The sequence below is a fragment of the Manacus vitellinus genome, unplaced genomic scaffold, assembly GCF_001715985.3.
Source record: "Manacus vitellinus isolate BGI_N305 unplaced genomic scaffold, ASM171598v3 scaffold_21_pilon, whole genome shotgun sequence".
Lineage (NCBI taxonomy): Eukaryota > Metazoa > Chordata > Aves > Passeriformes > Pipridae > Manacus > Manacus vitellinus.
The window spans coordinates 2,974,498-2,999,653 of NW_021939546.1; the positions used below are offsets into that span (position 1 = coordinate 2,974,498).

Here is a 25,156-nt window from a genome sequence, read left to right on the forward strand (position 1 = left end):
TTCCTTTCAACAACCTGCTACTGTCAACGGCCGGCTGAAACATTAGCTCTTATAAAAGTTCTGTTTTGACAACTTAGTTTATATACTTTGTGATAATATTTAATTGATGGCTTATTTTCTATAGTCTATTCACTCTAGGAGCAGAACAGAAAACCGAAGGGAAACATATTTTTGATAACTTGCATTTGCGAGCAACATTGCTGGAGCTGTATGTGACAATGTATAATGTTGTGGAGGACACTGAACATGTTCTGTCTGAATGCTTACACATTGTAAATGTGCTACAATAAACACTTCCAGCTGCAGTAAGTATTGGATGTGTCAGTATTCATCTTAAGAGTAAATATGTTGCTAGGTTATAGGAGCTTTGTTTATTAACACTATACAATTTCTGGCATGAAACAGTGTGTGGAGTGTGTGGACTTGGATTTCCTGTAGTCAAGACAGTCCCTGTGGACCCTGGTGAAGACCTGTTTCCAGCTGATCCATTTAACAGCATTTCAGAATTTTCCATAGAAACAAATATTCAAGCATTATAACTTACACTAAAAACGCTCCTCAAGTTTAGCAAAAGCAAACCAAATACAAGGTGCAGGCAGAACAGATATGAACAGTATCTGAAAGTTTTGTGTATTGAGGCCCTTGCCTTTTAACGTTCACCTAAGATTGAAGAATTTTGTAGCTTTTCAAGAAGACACAAGGCAGTCTTGCCTCAAAAAGCAAATATTAAGTGACCATGTTTTCTCTTGACGCATTAAATTCCTTATGGATCTTTGACAACACACAAAATATAATGTGCACATCACTATTGTATAAAGTAGTTCGTGCAAGAAATTCTGACAAGGATGACAAGCACTTTCAGATAATGAAATGCAGCAGACTGATTTACAAGGCTTTTTCATGCAGAGTGAAGAGAAACATAGGATTAATAAATCATTTAAAATGCAGGTGCCTTTTGTAAGCAGCTGTGGAAAACAGTTATGGGCAGGGGCAGAGTGAAGCCAGAGGGGAGGGCTGTCTAAAAGTAGGCACAGGATGTGTAAAACAAAGGAAAAGAGGTGACAACAACTTACAAAGTTAGCAGAGCAGCACTTGCACATTTCTGGCTATGGGTGCAGGCTGATACACTGGGAAAGAAGAGCAGTAGCCTGGAAAGTTACTGGATTACAACTGCTCAAAATGTCCACTTCTGACTGGAAAAATAAATGCTGCTTGTATTACATATCTGATACATATTTATATTTTGAGTTTTTTAAAGAAAAAAACAGACACTCAAACACGTGTTGTTTGCCTTGGTGCTACTGCTGGCAATCTAGATGCTTATGTCCAGATTTCTGATCTGCTTGATCCTTGGTGTTTAGGATCTTCATCTGCCTGAGTATTTCGTTTGCCTGAGAAGAAGCCAGTCAATGCTGTGTTTTCTAGCCCACTGGCTGCATTTGAGACTAAGTGCAGCAGGCTGCTGCTGTTGCATGTGTGGTGAGGCTTTTTTATCTTATTTTGTGTCAATGTATTATGTGCCGGTTATGGCTTTGCAGAGCCAAGACGTTTGACAATGATCTTATTATAAAAAACCCCTTGTGACTTCAAGCAGTATCAATGATCTCAACATTAGCAATGCCAGTAGCACACGTAAAGCTGCATCCTGGAGACATGGGTATCTTAATGCTGATGCAATCAAGCAGGCACAGATAGAACTGTAAAATGCAGTGGGGGAGAGCAAGGAAGCGGATAAAGCATCAGATAAACTCATGCTTAAAAATGCCATCCTAAGCAAAACAGGCTTTCAGCCCTGACCAAGAAGTCGTGGACGGGTAAGAGTTTCTTTGTTCTGATTCTCACTGGGCTCTGGAAAGAGTTGCCCAAAAAATACAGATATTTAGTACTTCCTCGTGAAAATAAGTCGCAGGGTGCTAAACTTGCTAACAGCTGTTTTCATACCAAGGCTTATTTCAATGGCAATGTTTTGCATATACTTACAGGAAGAACTTCTTGTTTTTAGCAGAGCCCAGATCTATTTACAGAATGAGACTATACTGAGAGGAAGAGAGAGGTGGGGGCCTTACTTGTTTCTAAGTACCAGTTTTTATGCTGGATTTAAGCACATTCTCAAGGGAAGGTAAACAGTGTGCACATAAAAGAGGAAGAAATCAAATTCAGATATGCTAATACCTATCCAGTATTAAAATGTGTAAAGGCATAATTTATTGAGGGGATGGGGGATGGTGACAGAATGCAGGACAGCACAGAGATGCTGCTGTAAAAGACCAAACCTGTGGCTGCATCTATTGGGAGCATTTTCCTGCCTGAGACAGTACCTAATACCAGATGCTTCAGAGGAAGCCTTCAGAAAACTTTCATGCATGAGCTGACACAATGCTCTTGCAGCTAATGTTGAGTAACTCCACATAGATGTTTGTCTGGGGTCTTGTTCCTTCTTCTCTCAAACTATGTGACCATAACCAAACACAGCATCATCTGAGAACATTATGTAAGAATCCTACGCTGCCCATGCCCACCGTGTGGGCAGGTAGAGAGCTCAGTTGCTGCAATGAAGCCTCTCATGAGTCTGCAATCTGTTTTGAACACCCTAGTTTGGAGTAACTGCATTAGGCCACGTCCTCTGAGGAATCAAGTACCTCTTGAGCTGCAAGACGACCCGCTCTGTAGTAGCTAATCTCACCTGACAGTCTTCCCTGCACGTTATCTCCGTGCCTACAACTACCAGCTGGCAGTAAGGCGACTACAGAGCCTTACTCTCGTAGCAAGAGCCCGCGCCCCGGAGGGCGGCGGTGGGGCAGGGGGAGCCGGGGCCGCAGGGCACGTGGGCGGCGGGCGCCCTCCTCCGCGGCCCAGAAGCGCGCTGGACCGCTGGGCGCGAACCGGCTTTGTCGGTGAGGACGGAGCTGCGCAGGCCCCGGGCTCCCTCCGCTCCGCCTCAGCGGACTGCGCAGCCCTTGCTGCCCGGCAGATGCCGAGCCCGCGGCCCCATGACATCTCCTCAAGTACGCCAGCGGCGGCGGTATCGCAACCGGTGGCGGGCGGAAACGGGACGGATCGGAAGGGAACGGACCGGACGAGCGGGCCTGGCGCCGTCCTTTGGGGTCACCCCGCCGGCTAGGGGAGCGGGGTCAGGGCGCTCCCTTCGCCACGGACTGCGGAGGGAGCGCAGCCGGGAGGCGCGGCCCATCAGCCGGGCGGGCAAACGCCGTCGATAGCGGCGTGCCTGCCCCGGGCGGCCGCTGCGGAGGCCGACGCAGCGGGCGGTCGGGTGCTCAACTCGTTTGGGTCTCGCCAATGGTAGGTCCTGCCCTGCCGCCGCGAGCCGTGAGCAGCGGTGCAGCTCGCCGGGTGCCGGATGGGCACGGAGAGTCCGTGGTTCTCGGTCGCGGCGGTAGGCTGCGCGGCTCCTCCCTCGGCAGCCGAGCGCTGGGTGACCTTGGCAGCTCTGCACAGGGGGGCTTTCCCCTCAGTTTCCGAGTTCGCTTTCCTGAGAAGCGCGAGGCGATGTCCTCCTTTAGGCGAGTGCTGAGCTTAGTAGAGATCGTGAAGGTGAAGCCCAGGCTGATACCTAGAACGCAATTCGGTGATATATTTCCCCCCCCATTTTTCTCTCCTTCTTCCTCCCTTAACACCTCATCAATCTCGTTAATACCTCTTCAAGAGCTAGAGCTCAAATAGATAAATGTTTCTAATCTGGAGCTGTGATGGACACTGTTAGTGTTGCTGTAGTAGTGACTTACTCGTTAAAAAAACCTGACTGTGCTCACTTACTAAGTGTATTTTAGCTACTTGATGCAATGGGGCTTTTTCTGCTAGGTGAAGAGCTAAGTATTAAAAACGTATTTCATGAGTAGGTAGCTGCAAATTGTAGTCCTTACTGTTGAAACGTCTTCCTTAAGCAGAATGCGGAGCCCTAAAGTGCCTCGCTACAAAGCGTTGTCCGAACAGACTGACCTACCAGGCACAGCATTGCAGTGGTGGTTACAGTAATGCAGCTGTTAGAATTGAGTTAGTAATAGTTACTATATATGACACATGACACCTGGATATGCATCTAAGCATGGAGTAGAGTTATCTTCATTCACAAAAAATTTGCCTCTGTCAATGTTTTACAAAGCATACTATGGAAACCTATTGAGAGGTGTTAATTACACTTGTGCATCTGAATTGAATTGCTTAATTTCTCTGTTTTGAGCTAGGTGCTTTATTTGGATTATTTTTAGATTATCAGCCTAATAACAATTTGGTAGAACTAGACAGTTAGTTTTAAATGTGATGTCACTGTTAATCTCTTGGAGCTTTTAAACTTCTTTAATGCTTTAGTTGAAGGTTCTAGTTCTGCAGATTTAATACAGTCTATTTAGATGTAATTTTGAACATATCCTAGAAACGAATGGATTGAAAAACAATTGCTGTATTTGAGCTGTTGCCAGTGAATTATTTTTTAAATACTACACCGCAGAACACTTGTTCTATACTGGAAGACAAAGTCCAACAGTTTTTTGTTTGCTTGCACTCTTTTTAGAGATCTGTCACTTTTGATATACTTTCACTGGAAGCTTGGGAAGGATTTTGCTGAAGTCTTGGAGTGGTCCTTATGTCATACCCTCCTGCTTTAAATCTCAACCAGATCCAGCTTTTCTCTTTCTTTCCCACCTACTTCTATGACTTTCACTCTGGGTTAGCTCTTGTTCATTGTGTACCCACACAAAAGTTTCTGCCCGTTCAAGAGAAGTTTGTACAGGAGCAGCGATGTCTTTTGGTGTCAATGCAGGATTGAAGTTCATGTGTACCTGTTTCCTTAGACAGTGCTCACAGCAATAATTATCATGTGTGTTTTTGTCAGGTGTGTTTACATTTTTCAAAGTTTTTGTATCTTAAACTTTATTTAAGCTAGTCCAGTATGTTTTTACTATAAATTTAAATAGGGATGCAGTTCGCAGTTTCTTTTTCTTAAAAACTTCCCATGCTTTTCCTACTTCAAAAACCAAAATCATCTTACCTCCCATCATCTTCATGAATGATTGATTTAAGGCTGTGTAATAAGGATGACTTTTGAACTTCTAATGTTAAAATAGATTTTTTGGTTTTTTCACTTCCTCTTCTGAGGAAACACCACAGTGTCAACTTAAATTTCTCTTCTTGCGGGACAGCTGGTTCTAGCAAATCAGATGTGCTTTGTGGTCTACAGTTTTGACTTAGATAACTGTACACTTCAGACAGATGAGGACACAGAAAGTAAAAATGCATCTGAAAACTTTTGGGTTTGACCCTGAGAGAAAATGTTATCCTTTATAAAATTCAGAACATCGGGAATGATGTTCTGAATAGTAAATGGGACTGATAATCAATCAGTGTCAAATATAAACCTCTTAAAAAAAGGGAGGAAAAAAATTATAAGTTTCTGATCTGTGTGTGAAACAGGAAAGTTCTGAAAATTACGGGACTGGAAGATAGGGTTAAAATGACTAGGAGAAGGGGAAAGTTTTCAATGTCCTATTCAGCTGAGAAGGAGAAACATAAGGTGATTTAAGACATCTACGACAACAGTCCTCTGTGCTTGGTCCTCTGATTTTTGCATGCCCAGATATTTAAATAAATAAATGACTATGAATTTAGCCCTGAAAACTGCATGTTAATAACAGAAATGTGTGCAAAGCCTGCTCTGGTTGTTTAAGAAGCTTTTTTTCTGCGTGTAGAATGTGGGTTCCCAAATCTTCATTCGGAAAGCCTAGCCATGATGATGAGAATGTGGGTTATTCAGACAGATGTGTTAACACATTTGAAACAGAATACATATTTGTTTCAAATATGTATTTTTAAGAAAGAGAGAAATCTTGACTTTATATTGCTATTACAGATACTCTTATTTATGCCTGTTTCCTGATAGTTAGTCTAAATGCTGTTCTGATGATCTAATGTGGTTGAATGATTTTTAATGATGTGATCATAGGGAAATATTTTTTGCATTTTGCTGTAAAACAAACAGAAAACTATTTCAGACCTTTTATGTCATGTGGTGATCTGAGGTGAAACTGCATTGAGGAAATTGTCTGTCAAAGCATTCTGTTGGTTTCTAATTAATATGTTATTTATGGCAGAAATATGATGACTCAGTCAGATTTAGATCTGAAAGAGACGGCTTTGAAAGAGGATTTGAAGTTTTACTTCATGAACCCATGTGAAAAATACAGAGCAAGACGTCAAATACCATGGAAACTGGCTTTGCAGGTTTTGAAGATACTTATGGTTACTACACAGGTAATGCTTTGGTTTTACTCTTAATAAGAGTAGCAATGGTGTGCAAAAGAAGTAGGTATGTGATTCTGGGCCTTTGCCATCCCTGGATATTTGTTACTGACTTGAACTTCCCACTTAAATCCATAAAGAAAAACTACTGTGAAAGGTGTTTCAAGGGGGAAGAATAACATAGGTTACAAAAGCCTCTTGGAGATTTTGGAGCAGTATTTGACCAGGTACTTCACTTTTTTGGCATAATACTTTAAAGCAAATTATTCTTCCCATTAAATCCAGCACTGTCTTCAGGCTTGTTGTCATGTTTTTAGATTATAGTTTCACTGGACTATTTCAAAAGTGATATTTTCTGATCTAATCAGAAACTTGAAACGTACACGTTCAATGTGGAAATGCTATGGTCTGTGGTGATGATGGGATGACTGGGCTACAGGAATTGGATGTGCCCCCTACTTCTGTCATCAAATAATGCATTTGAACAGTTGAGTACTGGTTGAGGTACTAGGTAGAGGCAAAGAAGAAGGTGTTTTTCAACTGCGCTGGTATCATGGTGTAGTTGGTTGTTTTACAGTCCACTAATAAATAGTGACTGGATGTGAAGGGAAGCAAAATGGGACACACATATAAGTAGAAATTACTTTTTCTGAACCTTTGAAATGCAAGACTGACATCTGACAGTTTGCAAGAACAGCTAAATATATGTGCTGAATTGTAGGATTCCAGGTTTGTGTTTGACTGGCCCATTAAAATAAAGCATAACTCTGGCTTACATGTCCCAGTGCTTTATCAACTGTGACAGGCTCTCTGGCCCCACTTGGTGGGGTCTGGCCTCTGCTGCTGCCATGCTGTGCCCAAATCCTGATGGGGCTCTATCCACAGGCAGGAATAGGATTCAGTGGTTGGTCTTTCTAGGCAAAAGTTCAGGTTTTTTGCTTGCGGTTTCTCACTCTTGCTTCCTCCCTGCTTCTGTCAGATTCTTGTGGGGCTTGGAAACTTCCTGCAGTAATGAGACAGGTTCACCTTTGCTGCTTGTAAACATTTTAAACCTAGGATGAAGGGTTAGCTGTTTGGGGCTTGGGATATCCTCCTGCTGCTGTGCCTATGAAGAAACTCTTGTTGCTTGGTTTTTCAGCTTCTAGGCTCTGTTTGTTTTCCTTGGTGATGGGGGGTAAGAATGGGAATGTCCATATAGTAGGGCAACACATGGCCTCAGTAGTAACTCTTCTGTCTGCTGTTGCTTCTTGTTAAAGCCTCCTTAATTAGCATCTGGGTCAGGCAGGTGATGCTTTTTGTTGCTGTAGGGTCCCACATAGATCTACTCTAATCCTATGCCATGCCAGGGGTAGAAAAGGTGCAGGAATTTGTCCCCTAGCAAAGCAGACCATTTCAGGGGTAGTAGGCTGTGCTCTTAAGTTAGCTCATCAACCATTTGCATCCTCCACAAAGGTTTTGGCAAGTTCCAGTTAGAGTTTTTGGTCCACGATATGTAAAAGTTGCATGTAATGTAGCTGTCCATTCAGTTGCTGTAAGTTTTGGAATCAAGATTTATGTTTCTCTTACCCTGCATATGGTAACCTTGACTTTAGTAGTCTTATGGCATTAGCTAGCAAGTTCTTTGCTCTTATCATAGCAGAGTTACAGCAACAGGCACCTGTCTGCTTTGTATTTACTATAATTGAGAACTGTTTCCAAAATGCTACTGCTTGACCAGTGTACAAAATACATATGTGTGTATGTTGGTTTTTTTTTTTCTCTTGTCAGCTTGTGTTTTTTGGTTTGAGTAACCAATTGGTGGTCTCATTCAAAGAGGAAAACATTGTCGCTTTCAAACACCTGTTCCTGAAAGGCTATTCTGGAGTTGATGAAGATGACTACAGCTGCAGTATATATACACAACAGGATGCTTATGATAGCATTTTTTATGTTATTAATCAGGTAAGTGTGTGTGTGTTTATAACTATGTTATAGCTGAAGGTATAGCTATAAACTTCTGCTAAGGTTCTGGTTTTCTGTTTCCATTCCTGAATTTCAGTTTTGATATTTCAGTGAATCAGTGTAGATCTGGTGTCCTGAAATTCATGTGCAGCTGTCTGCATTTTTGTCTCTGGAAGATGAATCCAAACCAGAATTTTATTCGGGTAGTGCATAATACCAAAATCCAGAAAGTTTGAAAATCTGTCATCTTGCATGAACTAAAACCTTGGTTTAGGTCTTACTTTGAAGACCTATAGGCCTGAATATACCTATGCATGGTATTCAAAAAATTTGTGCTTACAGTTATACTGAATTGAAGCTTTGTAGTGAGCACCAGGGGCCTCAGAATGGGGAATACAGTACTTCCAGGAGTGTAGGGGCACTTACCTTGGTTAGGGATGGTATTTTAAAGAACAGTCCCTTTACAATTTTCAGAGGAAAGTGAACAAATCTAAGATGAAAATTCAGTAAACATTTTTGTATTTAATATTAATACATTCAGAAGTTATAACATGAAAGACTGCCTGTGGAATATGAAACGTCTCTTGTGTTTGGGGACGATGATAAGCCCAGAAATGATTAACCCTGGATGAATGGAAAGTGGCTTTAAACTTCCTTTCATTTTCACTGGCCTTGGTACATCAGCTCTGATGCTTGGATTAAAGCAGTCACTGCTGCCGCTGTCAGCTATGCCCAGAAGCATCTGGGATTTGCAGGGGAGCAAAGGGCTGTGCCTCATTCTTAAACACCCACTCATGTCAGGCCCCTGTGCTCTCTGTGCTACAGCAGAGCCATCAGCAGATCAAATGTGCTGTCCCTGCTGTGCTGGACTCTCACTCCTGGCATGTTAAATGAGTGGTGAAGTAGTTTTCTTAGTCTCCCTTTGAACTCTCAATGTTACCACTGTTTCTGCAATAAACTGTGCTTTTTTTACTTCCTTGCTTGCTTTGTCTCACTCTCCTTCTTTTGTAGGCACTAAGGCTGAGGTGAAGTCCAGATACAAGACAGTAGAGAAATAATAGCTTTATATCCTCAAGAATGAGCCAGTGTGTGATACAGGCATCACAAAAAGGTCTCTTCATAAGATGTCAATGTGGTATAAATGTAGTCATATCCTTTAAGGAGATTTAACCTGTGAAATCTGTGTGCTTTAGTGTCATATGGAATTGTGAGGCTTTTACATTACATGTAAGAATTCAAAAAGCATGCCTATAGGTGAATTTTATGACTATTGTTACTTTCATTTGTTTGTTTTTAAAGAGTGCCTTCTGGGAAGAGCCAAACCAGATGACTCCCAACCTAAAAGCAAGGGTTTTTTTATTTTGAGATGGGCAGCTAGAAGCCATGGGTTTTGGTGCTTTGTTTTGAGTTTTAATTTGAAATGCATGATTGGGTGGGTAAAGCTGAAGAATATGATATTACAGAAGATAGTAATAGTGCACAGCTACAAACAACAACAAACCAACAACATAAAAACCCAAACATACTTTTACACTTGGAAGAGTACAAAGGTTTTCCTTGCTTCTCTACTGGGTTCAGTCTGGAAGATTCTATTATGAAGAAGCTGTGTGAAGTTGTTACTCTTGTGCCCTGCCCTGTGGCAGAGGCTGTAGGACAAGGATATCCTGCTGCCTGCTCTGTCTGGGGCCGCTTAGAAATGTATAAACAGGAATCTTGCTTTTAGTTTTTCATAGTGTTGTTTGAAAGTGGCGTGTGGGTAACCCAGTGCCACGTGCTGTGCTGTTGGGAGGGCAGAGCCTGAGAGCACACGTGGACAGAGCAGTGGCTGCTGCATGCAGTGATCTGGAGATGTCTTCAGAGGGGTGAAGAGCTGTGACTAACTACTGTTTCCACTCACTTGACCTGCCTTAGTCAGACTGACAGGGTACAGAGGCCATGCTTTTTCTCCTGGGCTGTCTAAACTTGTTGCAAGCTCAGCTGTGAGTACTCGAAGCAGCACTGCAAGCCAGAGCTTGGGATAGAAGTGTGGTAGTTTCTGTTGCAGTTCCTTTTGGACATGGAGCATGTGGCTGTTGATGACTGGTGGGATTCTGTACCCCCCAAGGTGGGCTAGTGGCCATAATGCCCATAGGAAGGGGGGAATAGGATAACACCAAATGATGCATAATAAAAAAATTCATGTCAAAGGGGGAAATGGACTAATCTGTATCAAAGCCAGCTGAACAATTTTTTTTTTTTAAGGAATAGGAAACCTTGCCTAACTTACTTCAGGCCTCTGAAAAGCTAAATGCTTTCTTGAGAGCAGACCAGTGCTGTACACTGCCCTGAGCTCTTTCACTAGGTGTGGTAATAATAAAAACTATCAACTATTGTGTTGATGCCTTCTTCCTCAAAAGGCCATGGGTCTATCTGACTTCTCTTGGACAATGTTAGCTGATGGGAAGCTAAGCTGGCAGGCAGCTCACTGCATGGTTAGTCATTGATCTTCTCAGCTGTTGAGGAGCCAAGGGCCACCAGAAGAGCTGTGCTCCAGAGGTTTGTCTCATTTGTGCAGGACTGGAAGGTGTGAGTCTGGGGATCAGAGGGTAGACAGTAGACACCCAGAAAGTGTGGAAGGCAAGTCAAGAGAGGACTGGCCTTAAATGAAGTCTTGCTGATGCTCAGGGCTGATCCATGTTTGGACAATGCTTGCTTTGGCAGAACTTTATTTGCTTCCACTTTTAGTCCTTGTTTTCCAAGTGTACGAAGAAGGTGACTTGTGCTGTATTTGGAGTAAGTGGAAAAAGTAAGTACCTTCCTCACAGGCATGTTTTCAGCTACTTCTGTGCTTGTGTAAAGCAGACAGGTTAAATTATGTTTGGAGGGCTGCTCAAGCTCTGCGTATGTTCCTTGGTTGCTGGTTATATAGTGAATGTGTGACTTCCCTCTTCTGTAGTCACACAGGGAGCAGCTTTGTTTTTGTTCTCAGCATGGATTTGATAAGAACTGTGACTTGGATTGTATGTAAAGTGATCAAGTTTCAAGTGGTGTGAAAACTATCACTTTCATGAAAGCATAAGATATCCCTGGAGTGTGTGTGGTTAGCAGCAATACTGCATTGAAGTCTCTGCCAGGCATCTAATTAAAAGCTGTCTGCTGGCTTACTGTCTGGCACATCTGTGATCATTTGCAGGCAGCCCAGAAGGTACAGGGCTCATGGTCACTGTGTCACCAGGATGCCTATCACTACTAATTAGTGGCCAGTAGCCCTCTAGTCTGTAAACTGAGTCATGGGACTTCCGTCTCATGGGAAACTGTTATGTGAAAATAAAGATTTTTTTTTTTTTTTAATGTAAAAACCTGTATTGATACGCAGAACTTTGAGATTGCGATTTACTATATAATGCAAAAAAGATGACTATCTCGAACTTCCACTTCTGCTTTTGTTTCTAAACTAGTACAGGCATTTAAAGAACATATCCCTGGGGATGCTTGGTTATGAAGGATCAGGTTTAAAAATCTGTAAACAGCAGTACAAGAGAGGCACAATGCTTCCATCCAATGATACGCTGAACATAGATGTTTCTACTGAAACAGGTACAGTACTGTTGTACTTAAAAAATGTCTTGCTGTGGAGTACTTATATTCTAATGCTATATCAGTAAAGCTTAAAAGCAATAGCTTTTTGTGTGGCAGTTACAGGAAAATTCCCATGCCTCTTGCCTATTTCCCTCTTGGTTTTTAGTACCTGTCTAGAAATGGCAGCTGTGCAGATTATAAAAGGCTCTCTTCAGCCACTGTCGTTGATTTGTAGAGGTCTTTAGGGTTGATGATGGGGGGTGGGTTTTTTGGTGTTTGTTGGGGTTTTTTTAGTTGTTCTTTTTTTTTTTTTTTTTTAAACACAGCTCCCCCCCCCCCCCCCCCCCCCCCCGTGCAGAAGGTCCAAATACAGAATTCTGGGTGCTGCTCAGTCTGTACCATCAGTGGGTGTGTGTCCTTACTGCCTCTCAGAGCTGAGTCCTGACTGCTTAGCTGCTCAAGAGTTAATGCACAAACTGCTTCTGACCCCACTAGGTGGGCCTCTGTATGGATAGGTTTGCTCAAAATTCATTTTTTGCCTGATTAGGACTGTACACCCTGATTATCTCAGTTTTGTGCTACTTTTTATGTGAAGTTTTTAAGATTACATCTTTTCTCTTTCCAGAATGTGTCTTTTTAAAGCCAGAGGAGCTAACTGATAAGAAGGCAGAACTGAAGCTGAACTCTTCTTTTTTCAATCTTGAATTTTACAGGTAAAGTGTTGGGGATTTTTTTAGTATTTCAACTTGTCCTTTCACATTAATTTGGTGGATTCTGATTTGTGCAATTTGTGTATGTGTGTACATTTTTTTTATTTTATACAATATTTAAATATTTTTATACACTTTTTCAAACATCCAGGCTAATACAGGTTGAAATCTCCTTCAAGCTGAAAGGCATTGCTCTACAGACAATCCATGCCCGTGAATTACCTGACTGCTATGCATTTCAAAACACTGTAAGTGAATATGGGCTATGGCACTTCCAACACTGTGTGTGTAATGAGAGCTTAAGCTCAGGTGTAGGTGTCATCCTTGTATCGAGACTGCAAGAGAGATGCAGTTGAGCATGTCCTGGCCTTTAGCCCTCCTTCCCAAAGGCTGCTGAAATGGTGTTGCTATGGTAGAGTGTTGTTTTGTAACATGTTCCAGTTGTAACTTTATAACCTGAGAAGGGAATAAGGAATTGTTCTTCTAAAGGTTAAATGTGAAGTTTGGCTTCTTGGAATACTGCTTGTTATGCAATATATGTCATGTTCTCAAATTACATCTACACCATCATTTATGGTGACAACTTTCTTAAAACTTACCTCACCAACAATATTAACACATACTGTGTCCAAAGCACTTAGCAGGATTTGTTTTCTGGAATTAATCTTCCTAGTCTTGTTTCTGATACAGTTCTGTATTTTCAGATAACTTTCAATAATAGAGCCCACAGTGGAAAAATCAAAATCTACTTTGATAGTGACACTGATATTCAGGAATGCAAAGACTGGCACATATTTAGCCCTGGTAAGTATGGTGCACGTGTGTTTGCGTGCCAGCAGTTATGCATCTCCCAGCACTTTCCCTGGTCTATAACAGTCTGTCCAGCAAGACATTGGCCATCCTGTTCATCCTTCTCCTGCCCTTAAAACAAGACAATGCTACCTGCCTAATGCAACTCATTACCTCTTGCTAATTAAGAGTTAGGAAATAATTTCTTTTATGAGAGTGTTGTGGTAAGATGGCACATGCAAATGTGTAGACCGTTGTTAGCAGCAAGCTCTACCTGCAAGGGGGATGTTTCTTCTGTAGATTTTTAATCGTTCTGCTCTCTGAGATGACTCAAATAATTTAATTCACTAACACAGGTAAACTTGCAGCTGAAGCCTTCTGCAGCTTTCAATTTTTTTTTCTCTAACTAAGTAAAGCTTACTATTTCTGAAAGTGGATTTTTTTTTTTTTCCACTGCTGCTAGATTTAATGATGTGTGTGAGCAAAGGCTGGCATCTGCCATGTATTTGTAGTGTTAAGACTTGGTCTGACAGCTCAGGAATGTGCACTAAAGGCCCCTTACAGGAATAGTAGCTGTGACAGCGCTGTGCAACTGCTTCTCCCATGTGTTGACTTGCTGTAAAGGACTGTGATGGAGCAATGTTTTTCAGTGTGCTATAGAGTATCTTGATTAAAAAATATGTCAAGTGGCCTGCCTCTTACCTGGGCAAAGCCAGCTTTTCTCTGATAACACCATATTGTACTGATATTAAAGTGGTATCTTATAGTATGTTCTGAACAACTACAAAGTGTCCTGGCTCGCATCTGTGTACACTAATTTTTTGTGGCTGTCTTTCAACTAGTTGTTCCTTAGTAGTTTATTTTGCATCTAATAAGTAACTGGGGCAGCATGCATAATTCTGTAACACAGATGAGTTGAAATGCTATTACAACAACTAAAAATGAGTTTTGGTCTGTATTTCATGTAGTTAAAAATGTATGTTGTGAAAAAGATAGGGACAATTGATGTGAGGAAGCAAAGGAAAACACCTAATTTGCATTCACATGATGACTTCTAAACTTGCGGATGAAAAGAATACTGTACAGAAAGTCAAACAAGTTTCTTATTGCAGACCACGGTGGGAGTTTTCTTTTTAATTTAATGATACAGGCCAAATCTGCATTTCTTTTAGCCCATGTAGTTGTAACACTGTGAGAGCACAGATGGATAGGTGAAAAAGGGGATACCTGTAGTAATATACCCATTTTGGGGTTTATTTTGAAGAACTTGAACTTGCTTTTTGTTCTTGTGGTCCAACCTCCACGACTGTCTTGATGTAATTCTCTGCTTAGTTGTGCTTAAGGTATGCTTGCAGGAAGAATATATCTTACAGCCCATCTGTTTATGGGATGAGAGTGTTCGAGCACAAATTGTTACAAAATGTTGCATAATTTGCATTTAAAAAGATGTGAAAAAATTAACCTTACTTCATTTCTTTGACATTTTACAGTTCTCCAGAAGAACACTCAGTATATTCTAGTCTTTGATGGATTTGTCATTTTATGTTGCTTTACTTCTCTCATCCTTTGCACACGATCCATTGTTCTTGCCTTGAGACTACAAAGGGTAAGCACAGTGCTCGTGATCTCAATACTTATTTGGTCTCTGCCTTCTTTGCTGCTGGTCTTTTGAAGGGGTATATGTTTGGAAGTGTTGAGTAACATTTTTTTCAGTTAACTCAAAAAATCTATTGTGAGATGTTCTCATACTGTTACCTCTGAACAATTGCTAGCTGAATTGGTTTTAATTCTGTTTGTGTAGTGCTGTAATATGGAGTTTTTGTTGCATCTCTCAAGGGCAAAAGAAGGACACTTTTTTGTCCAGGATTTTACACAAAAAGACTTCTGAGTCTTTGTGCTGTGAATATGTCCTGCACCTTCAAAACATAAATTCCTTCTTCTTTGGTTCACAGTAGAATTCCCATAGAGGTTTTGTTGTAAATTAATGTCTTAATGAACATCCCTCAAAGCCAGCTCTAACTGGAGGGAATGTAAAGCACAGCATATAGTCTGACTATGGCTGGTTGTTTTTGTGGTGTGGGGGTTTTTTTTGATTGTTCGTTTGTTGTTGTTGTTTTGGGTTGTTTTTGTTTGTTGTTTTTTTCTTGTTTGGTTGGTTTCTGGGGGGTTTTTTGTCTTTCTGGGGTTGGAACCACCCTTTTTCAGTTCTTCTTTCCTTCTTCTTGCTTTATAATCCCTGATCAGTCTGCTGTCACCTTCTTCTCTTCTCACCCTCCTTTGCAGACTGGGACTAGCCCTGTCCAGCTTCCTCTCAAGTCGCTTGCTGAGCTTTATGTAAGCAGACTTGTTTTTTGTGGTCAGAATACTGGTGCAGAAACACAAGCTGGACCCTGAGATGTGCCAGCTTGTACCTAGTAATTAGCACAAACTTTGTAAGCACATGGCTTATGAGAGTTAGAAAAAGATTCCAGGGTGGGTAGGATATGAAAGCACAGATACTTGTTTATCTTGCTCAATATATCCTTTTTGTAGCTTGGAAACAAGACCAAGGGTGAAGAGGACACAACTCAACAAAGGCATTGTCAAACTGCTGTCAGGAACAGGGGCATCACATCTATTCACGAGCAAAAATGTGAAAGCAGATGGGCAGTGTTAGGCATGGAAATGATGTTGTTTGCTCTATTGGAAATGAGAGCTCTCGTCTTGTATTTGAGTTATTTCCTTTTTCAGTTCTTTAGTTCAATGGCCTTGCTCTGTTGGAGGGGGATAGAAACTGTTGTAGTAAAGGAGATAACAACCATGGTTAGGCTAGGGGGGATTGGGTATGAAATCAGCTGTTCTGTGGAAAGTTTGTTTTCACTGGCTTAAACCTATCTTATTTTTTTTTCCAGTTTATTTCTATTGCTATTGAGAATTAAACTATTATTCCAGCAAATACTATAGGAAAAGGGGGTATGTGAAACTCGAACATTGCTATACTAGGGCATCTGTACATATTTTTCATCTCAGGTGACCTGTAACTAAACATCTAAATTCTTGTCTATAGAGATTTGTGAATTTCTTCTTGGAGAAGTATAAGCGTCGTGTCTGCCATGCTGATCAGCTGGAGTTCATAAATGGGTGGTATGTCCTGGTAATTATCAGTGATGTGATGACAATCATTGGCTCAATCCTAAAAATGGAAATAAAAGCTAAGGTGAGAGTTTAATACCTCAGCTAAAATACTAGCCTTGTTACAACCATGTGTAATGTGCTTTAAGGTGGGGACAAATGAAAGTGAGCTATAACAGTCAATAGTCATCTGTTTACTTTTGCCGGTTCATTTCCTAGTGCTGCTTTGACTAATAACTGCTTTCAGTCACTCAGTTTCCTAAGTCTTTCAATAAGCTATTTAAGCATCTTATTTCCACAGTGCTAAGACCCCTAATCCCTGGTATAGGACATGTGGGTAGACAGTTCTTATCAAAAAAACCCAACAATATGTCTTGTTAGTTCTGTAAGAAGTAGTAGCACATACTAGTACAGGGAAACCAAGAGTCATCCCCTTGGGTACAACAGGGGTCTTGATGGCTTGTAGGGCTGCAAAAATGGCTGTTACAGCTTGCTTTCCTGGCAGTCATAGGCACAGACTGTCACCTGCTCATCCCAGTCTGGGCTTGCTGAAATCAATGTGCTTTGTTCAGCTGGCAGCTCTTCAGGAGGCTTTTTGGGTTTGTTTGGTTTTGTCTAGTTTGTTTGGTTTTTTTCTTCAATAGATGCGTGCCAACAACTCATGTGTTCACAAAACTTTGTATTCTGGGAAAAACAGAGTAGGTAGTGTGCTGCTGCTGTTTCACGTGTACTAAGGCTCAAAGGGCAGGTGCCCAGAGTGGCCTTCAGAGGAACACTCAGAATCCTCTGGCTATATGGTGAGGTGGGGATTGAGGGTAGGAAAACTTGAGCTAGATGACTATCTTGTTCTTACTGCAACCAGTTCTAGCCTTCTAAAGTAAAGTACAAGTAGATTTGGTTATAAACTTGACTGTAGTAAAAACAACGTTCAGGTTCTGAACATCTGACAGAGAACCTATTCAGAGATGTAAATACATGTGGCATGAAAAGGTTTGTAGTCCCAAGGCTCACATTTCATTTAAATGATGGCTTATGTTTGTCTAAATAGTGAATGAGAGCTTCTTTGCCTAACAATAGCATATAGTAACCTTTTTTAAACAATCATTGAGTTATTAAATCTAATTTCAAAACTGTTGTAACCAAACTAAAGGCTTTTGTTCTTCCAGACTTCATGCAAAACTTCAAAAATATCAGCATAAGTGTACTTTTATTTGCATCATGGTTGCATTTGAATGATCTCAGTAAATAACTGCAGTTCACATTGATCTGATTTTTGTGATGTAGCAACATCCTTTCAATACTGAACTGCCCCACTTTGTTTGAACTGCTGGAACTTGAATAACTGTCAAGCTGACATACCTACTGCTTTGTAACTTGACTACCTGCTCTATTTGGATCCCTCAGAACCTCGCAAGTTACGATGTCTGCAGCATTTTACTGGGAACATCAACTTTGTTTGTCTGGGTCGGAGTCATCAGATACCTGGGATATTTTCAAACCTACAATGTAAGGCAGAAATCAAATGTCTAATAATTAAAGCATATATATATATTTATGTCACTTTTATCCAGGTCTCTCTAATTTTTCTCTTCTTTTTTTCTCTTTTCTTTTACTGCCCCCTGACTTGCAGGTACTCATTTTAACTATGCAGGCATCATTGCCAAAAGTGATAAGGTTCTGTTGTTGTGCTGGGATGATCTATCTTGGCTATACTTTTTGTGGTTGGATTGTCTTGGGACCTTATCATGAAAAGGTATGTCAGCAGTATCACTCCTTTTCTGGTCTAATGATGTGTCTGTGTGTGTGTATAGCTCCAGTTATAACAACAGAAATGTATGTTAAATTAATATTTCTGTATAAAAGCTGTAATGTGAACATGGGAGTGTTTTTCCTTCCACACATACCTTCTGCCACCTGCTCCTTTTAACAGAATAACTGTATTTCTGCTTTTACTGTGTGCTTGAAATCAGTGTCACCTCCTACACCAAGCTGTTTTTGTAATGAGTGGATGGTTTACCCAGGCCTGGAGAGGACTGAAGGGAGACCTCATTGCAGTCTGTAACTTCCTCGTGAGCAGAAGAGGAGAAGCAGGCACTGATCTCTGCTCTGTGGGGACCAGGGACAGGACCCGAGGGAATGGCCTGAAGTTGTACCAGGGGAGGTTTAGGTTAAATATTAGAAAAAGGTTCTTCACCCAGAGGGTGATTGGGCACTGAACAGGCTCCCCAGGGCAGTGGTCACAGCACCAAGCCTGATAGAGTTCAAGAGGCGTTTGGACAATGCTCTCAGGCACACGGTGTGACTCTTGGGGATGGTCCTGTGCAGGCCCAGGAGTTGGGCTCGATGATCCTTGAGGGTCCCTCCTAACTCAGCATTTTCTATGTGATCTCTTTCGCCCTCTTCTGGCAATCCCAGTTCAGTTCACTGTTCCTTTTTTTTTTTTTTTTTGGAATCTCCTTGGCTCTGACTTTGTTTTTCCAAATCTTTCCCATGCCATGTAACTTCAGCCCCTAAATTATGACTCATAAAGGGGTGGATGAATGCTTGTCTTATTTACTTTGCTTCCTGTGTGTGGGTGTGTTGTGGATGTGTTTGTTTGTCTTTCTCAGGTTAGTATCAAAGTATGTGCCTCGCGTGTCTTGTCTGAAACCTGGGTGCAGGAGCAAGGCTTTGTACATTCTAAAACACAAGCAAAAACCACCCTAAAGCCTGTTTGTTTTTCCTCTTGGCAGATGCTCTATGTGACAGTTTGCAAAAAGTCAGGTTCCTGTTGTGTCAAGTTCTAGATGTCTGTTAAAGACTGACAGGTGTATGAGTTCTCATTCTTGATCTCTGGTTGCACACAGTATATACGTAACAGAGAGACATGCTGCAGTGCTTGATTCGGATTCTTGTGCCCCACATCCTCCCGAGCTGTAATTCTCTCTTTTGAGCAGTGTAGGTATTCAGTCTGCACATGTTCCAGGTTGATGATGATATATTTCTCTGTGGGATGCTGAATGCAGTGGGATCCTCTGCCAACACCAGAGGCTCAACTGTTTGAAACAGGCAGAGCATAAGTACTGTTGTAACTTCCCTGCAACAAGTATGTTAATCATCTGAGCAAAACAAAATGTAGTCAATAATATACTTATCTATGAAAATATTACATCTTGCCAAAGTATAGGAGATCAATGTCAAGGAAAACTGCTGTAGCTGTGGGGGGGGTTCCTGTTCCTGCCAGTTCCCCAGTGTCCCACGGGAAGGTGATGTGACGCTGCCCAGGGCAGGACTGGCTTCCTGGGGCTCTCCAGCCATCCAGGCTGGCCCTGGTAAGAAATGAGAAGAGCCTTCCCTGATGTGCAGAAACACCAGAAAGCTCCTTATACTCAAAAATACAGAAATACATATGTTGCTTTTCCTTCTTCTGCTACAATCAGAGTACGTGGGTATCCTGCATTTTGTGTTTTGTCAATCCAGGGTCTTACAGGTGAGCAGTCCTTAGCAGGTCTCTGTGTCTGCATCAAAACTTGTGGGTTGCTCAAAAATTACCCATGCCATGCCCCCTTTCTTCTCAGATAACGTACTGCTGAGTTTCACATGGCTTTAAAATTCAGTAAAAACAATAATAACAAAATAAGCCATAGATGTAAACCAGACCTGCTGTTCTGTGCAACCATATGTTGTCCTTACAGGTATGTCTCTTGACACCTTCTCAATATAGGGCCACAATTCAAGTGAGTGTAGTCATGTTTCTTCATTGATAATGGTCACATTAAAGCACTGTGCATTAATTGGTGTGGTCTAATAAAGTACAGTTAATGAATGCAGTTATTTGGAGAGCCAGGGCAAGAGGGGACAGTGTGCTTACTGGGTAGCTGAATGGAATTTAGCCTCAGGACACATTCCAGCTTGGGGAAAAGGAGGTTAGAATTTAAGAGAATGTCCTTGAAATGGAACCATGATTTTTGTGGGGGGTGTATTTCAGTAGCTTCACAATCCAGCTATAGATTGTACCTACAGCTCAGAAAGGGCTTTCTGAATAGATTATGTTATTGCACGACAAATTTAGTTTAGACCATTCAAGCTCTGAAGGCCATATACTACCACTAATTCCTTAATAAAGTATTGATTTATTACCCATACTCCAGTAATGCTGCAGAGCTGGGAAACCAGAGGATGTGGATTCTGTTCCCAGCGTACTACCACTGATTTACGGTATAGATTCTGTGAAATCACTTTATCTGTGCTTTGGCAAATGGAACGATATTTTTCTGCTAGCCTAAAATTGCTTAAAATTCAGTCACTTTTAACTTTCTGTAGTGGTCAGATATTGACTGTTTTGCCTGTTGAGTATCACAAGTTTATTTCTTGATAATAAATCTTATGTCTGATGTCAATATCACGCTTAGTCAAGATTATATTTCTACATGGCTCTATTGCTGACATGTATGTTTTGGCCTGAATATATAGTAAAGTGTGGTAGCATTTAATTGTCTGGGTTGGAATTTTTCTTCTGCTATGCGTAAAAGTCAGAAGTGGGGTGTTTTTTTTAACTTTCCCTTTAAATATGGGTGATTTGATCTTCACATTCTACTAATAACTGTACTCTTTATTTTCTAGTTTGAAGATCTGAACACAGTGGCTGAATGTCTGTTTTCCTTGGTTAATGGTGATGATATGTTTGCAACATTTGCTCAAATCCAGCAGAAGAGCACGTTGGTGTGGAGGTTCAGCCGGTTATATCTGTATTCCTTCATTAGTCTGTTTATATATATGATCCTCAGCCTTTTTATTGCACTCATTACTGACTCCTATGACACCATAAAGGTAAAACATTTGTTTTCTGTTACATTTCTAATCAGATTTGTATTCATTCTTGTTAATCACTTAAACACCATACTATCTAGTATTAGTTATGATGAGATTATTGAAATCTTTTAGTTTAGTCTGTGTCAAAATTGGGAGGATGACTGGGTAGTCATTCAAATGACTAAGCAATAATTGGTTTGAAAAATTATCCTGTGTGTGTTTCAATGTTGTTTTCTGCTGCTTCACCTGGCTTCAAAAGTATAACAGCTAATGGAAGTGTAAATGGAAGGATGAGTGGAAAAAACTAATTTTTAAGTATAGATACATAGAGCTATATAAGCCTTGTTTCGAGTGAATGTTTCTTCTCATGGCATCAAAAGATGAGGTCAGGAAAGGTTTGCTGATATCTCAGAGATATGCCTTTGGCAGGAGTTTGGCAAGGTTCAGACAGATAACTCTAAAGTCATTTAAGATTGTCATTAAGATACATCTGGCTTGCTTGATGTGCTGCTTGGAAATGTATGGTTAAAAGGAAATGTGTTCTCAAAGACCCTTCTCATTCAAGTTAAAATTGTGCCATCCATTTCCAGTATGAACAGTCTGAAAGTGCAGCCAAGTTTTCAATAATTACCTTTTGTTCTTGACCTCAAGTGCTGTCTCCCCTTTGTGCTCCTGATAGCCTCATTGACCAATGGGAAGGCAATGTGGATCATACTCTTCAGCTCTTGTCTTTCTTATCTTGGTGTCAGAGAAACAAGCCAGCAGAATAAGACTGGTCTGACATGAACTACAACTTCCAGACTGAGCAAGAGCTTCACTTTCTAAGCATCTCCAAATATAACTTAACTGTTTGTGCTTCTGAGTTTACTGGATGATCTGACCTGCAAAACAGTGTTTTGCTGTTACTCTTCCCTCTGAGCACTTCATGTAGATCAATTGGGAGCTATTTCAGTGTGCTGAACTTGTGTTTTTCATAGCATTTCTTCAACATGGCAATGTTGAATATCCACACTAGGGCCCTTCAAATCCAGCATTAGAGTTCTTAGGGAAAACGATCCCAGGGCACTCACAGTGAGTGCAGCAGCTCCCTGTGAACAAGGGAGAATCAATTAATGCCAGTATGACCTGAGATCACTTGCTTGGCCTTATGGACAGCGAACAAAACATAAGAGAATCTCTGAACAATATGAATTTTCTGTCACTTAGGTTGCTTTGTTCCACCAGCTATATATGTGGTGTTTCTGGGGTGGGATTGGGCATTTTCCTTTCTACAGCAATACTGGACAAATGAACCAAATAGTCTGGTTTTACTGTCACACGCTACAGGAAATTTTAGAACGTTTTGTGACCAGTAACTTCTCGTGTGTTATAAATAAAACACTTATTCTTTCAGAAATACCAACAAAGTGGTTTTCCAGTAACAGATCTACATGAATTTCTAAAAGACCATGACAGTGCTGGCTACAGAAAAGACCAGACTTCTGTGCCATTCATCTGCTGCTGCAGGAGGTCAGTAGTGTGTTTTCCTGAGAAGTAGACCAGTTGGCATCTCACTGCAGAGTGCTGTTTCACAAATGCTGGAGCATCCAGAATTTAGCCTGTGTGATGTTTGGATGCTTTTGTTCCTCTTGTACTCTACTTGGTGTTATATCTTTAGTCAGCTGATGATACAACAATTCTGAGCTTAAACACATGTTTTAAGTGTTATACTCTTATGAAAAATACCATGGAGAAGCTGATGGAAGGACTGTGGAGTATAGCATGAAACTACTAAGGATTCAGGAGCAAACCAAGTCTCTGCTTCTTAGGGTTTTGCAAGTCAAATGTTTCCAAAAAGCTTTACTGCTAAGCTTGGAGTAGTAGCAGAAAGTCAGAGAATATGTGATTCAGCCAGGGATTGGTGCTTAATTCCAAAGCTACAAGGCAAACTGTTTGAATACCATCTGTCAGAATATTGGAAACACACTAGTGTCTTGTTGCTGCCAAACTCAGGCCTGGCAGTAGTCCTTTTTAAGGTGGTGGTGAGAGACGAAAATCTCATGTAGTGTTTCCTGGTCTGAGAGTTGGTTCTTAGAATTTTATGTCTGAGGACACATAACACCTCACAACCAAAAAGGAACATGTGAGATGATGGGCAGGTACCCCAGCAGTTGTTGTGGACACTTGAAAGCCAGCTAGTTAACAAGAACTCCAGCCAGGTACAACTTCAGGTTTCATATGCAAGTCATTGTTCAGAATGAGAGATTTTTGTCTGCTGGACCACAATAAATATACTTCACTGTAATACACTGCACAGTATTGAGGGCACAACTCTAGTAGTTGGAGTGAATATCTAGAGCTTTTGCTACTGTAGCAGTTTCTCCTTGATTGTCGCAGTGGAGGTGTTGGGAGTTGCTGAAATGGGAGAGCACAGAACAGAAGGATCAAAACTCAATTTGTATGGGTAAATGCTTCTTATTGCATTTCTTGCTGAATGGAGAATTGTGAATTTTTTTCTCTTGCAGACAACAGAGTGATGATGACTTGATACTTATTAATTGATGACTGCACATTGAAATTCACCACTAATAAATGCAAAGAGACCCTAGTGGTACGGAGAAGAATAATTCTCCAAATTGCAATGAAACCCACCATCTGGACCTGTCTCATGAACAGACTAGTCTTACCTAATTAAAGTTTTTTGGGGAAAAAAAGATATTAATGTGACATCACTGCCTAACCATCAAGAGAGCCCAGAAGCTGTGTCTGGAGGAGAGCTGTGAAGAACTCTGTATTCTTGCTTCAAGTTCTGTCACATTAAAGAAGACATCCTTGAGGATTGTCTATGGGAGCTCTGTTTGCTAATCAGCTCTAGGAGGAAGGAAAGTGGCCCTGAATGAACTGTTGTTGTTAATAAGGAAAAGAATTATATGAAAATAATTTTTATAAAATAATTCTGTGTTAAAAAGTATTAAATAAAAGGTAACCAAGAAAAGAGGAGTTTTTCACTTGAAGTGATGCATTTGTACTTGGCACATTTCACTTATTTGAAATAAATTTCTGTAAAACTAAAAAGCTGCACAAAAGTGCAAAATAATTGCGGTTCTCCCTCTTGTATATCATTTTAACACAAACCACTTATAGGTCACGGTCTGTTCTTTTAATAGCTTTACTAAAAAGCAGTTTGTTATCCTTTTTTTGGCTGTCTTTTCTGTTATACCCACAATATTTGATTTGTACTGTGTCTGGATTAAACTTACTGCTTTAGCACTTCCAGTATAGTAGTGCATAGGTATTAGCCAAGTACTTCTGGGAACTTTCAGGGGTGCTGAATGCCCCTGGGTGGGTGGACTATCATATTAGGTACTTCACTTTGTCCACTTTCCACTCCCTAAAAATACTCTTTAGTAGATGATGTCAGTGTGTTGGCTAGGACTTGGTCTTGCTATGTGTTCTTTACTGCTGATGGTCTCTACGAGTTCTGGCTTGTTAGAGTTTCGAATGGCAAAGGCAATTCAAAACACTAATGAGTGAGGTGAGTGGCAGCTTTTTTCTTTCCCTGTTTGTTTTGTTTTGTTTGTTTATTTTTAAATCTCCTGCCTCGTGCTTACCTTCCTAACAATAAAGGTTTTTTTGTTGAAAGTGAATGCCATTTTGCCTTGCTTAGGCTGCAGCTAGGTGTCTAGAACGGGTGTTTTTCATGGCAGTATTTTGATGCATCCAGGCTCTACAAATTTCAATACTTCTCTTGCTGAAATGTCTTTGGGACAGAATCTTCTCCCCATCCCAGTCTGAGCAATGCATTGCAGTGGCCTCATCTGTTACTAGAACCTGTGGCTATAAACGAAATTCCTACCAATAATCAAGACTTCGTGCTGTTAGCAGAGATTTTCCGTAATTTGTCTTTTCGTCAAACTGATGCTAATTGCGTGATCTAGAACAGAGGATTACTGTCTTCCACTCAGGACAGAAGAGTCAACTTTTCTCCTGGTGTTCATCTGCAGAACTTGTTTGGGTCAATGTTA

General features: G+C 40.9%; 1 protein-coding gene across 1 annotated transcript; it reads left to right on the top strand.

Annotated features, from left to right (window-relative positions):
* The first annotated feature begins 163 nt into the window (after positions 1–163).
* MCOLN2 (mucolipin 2) lies at positions 164–24,206 on the top strand. Its single transcript, XM_008921922.2, has 14 exons — positions 164–305; positions 6,105–6,264; positions 8,020–8,193; positions 11,631–11,769; positions 12,377–12,464; positions 12,613–12,709; positions 13,166–13,265; positions 14,741–14,856; positions 16,297–16,446; positions 17,766–17,867; positions 17,992–18,114; positions 20,964–21,170; positions 22,546–22,661; positions 23,657–24,206. The coding sequence occupies exons 1-14, from the start codon at positions 277–279 to the stop codon at positions 23,691–23,693; spliced, it is 1,638 nt and encodes a 545-aa protein (XP_008920170.2). The 5' UTR covers positions 164–276; the 3' UTR covers positions 23,694–24,206.
* Positions 24,207–25,156: the final 950 nt, after the last annotated feature.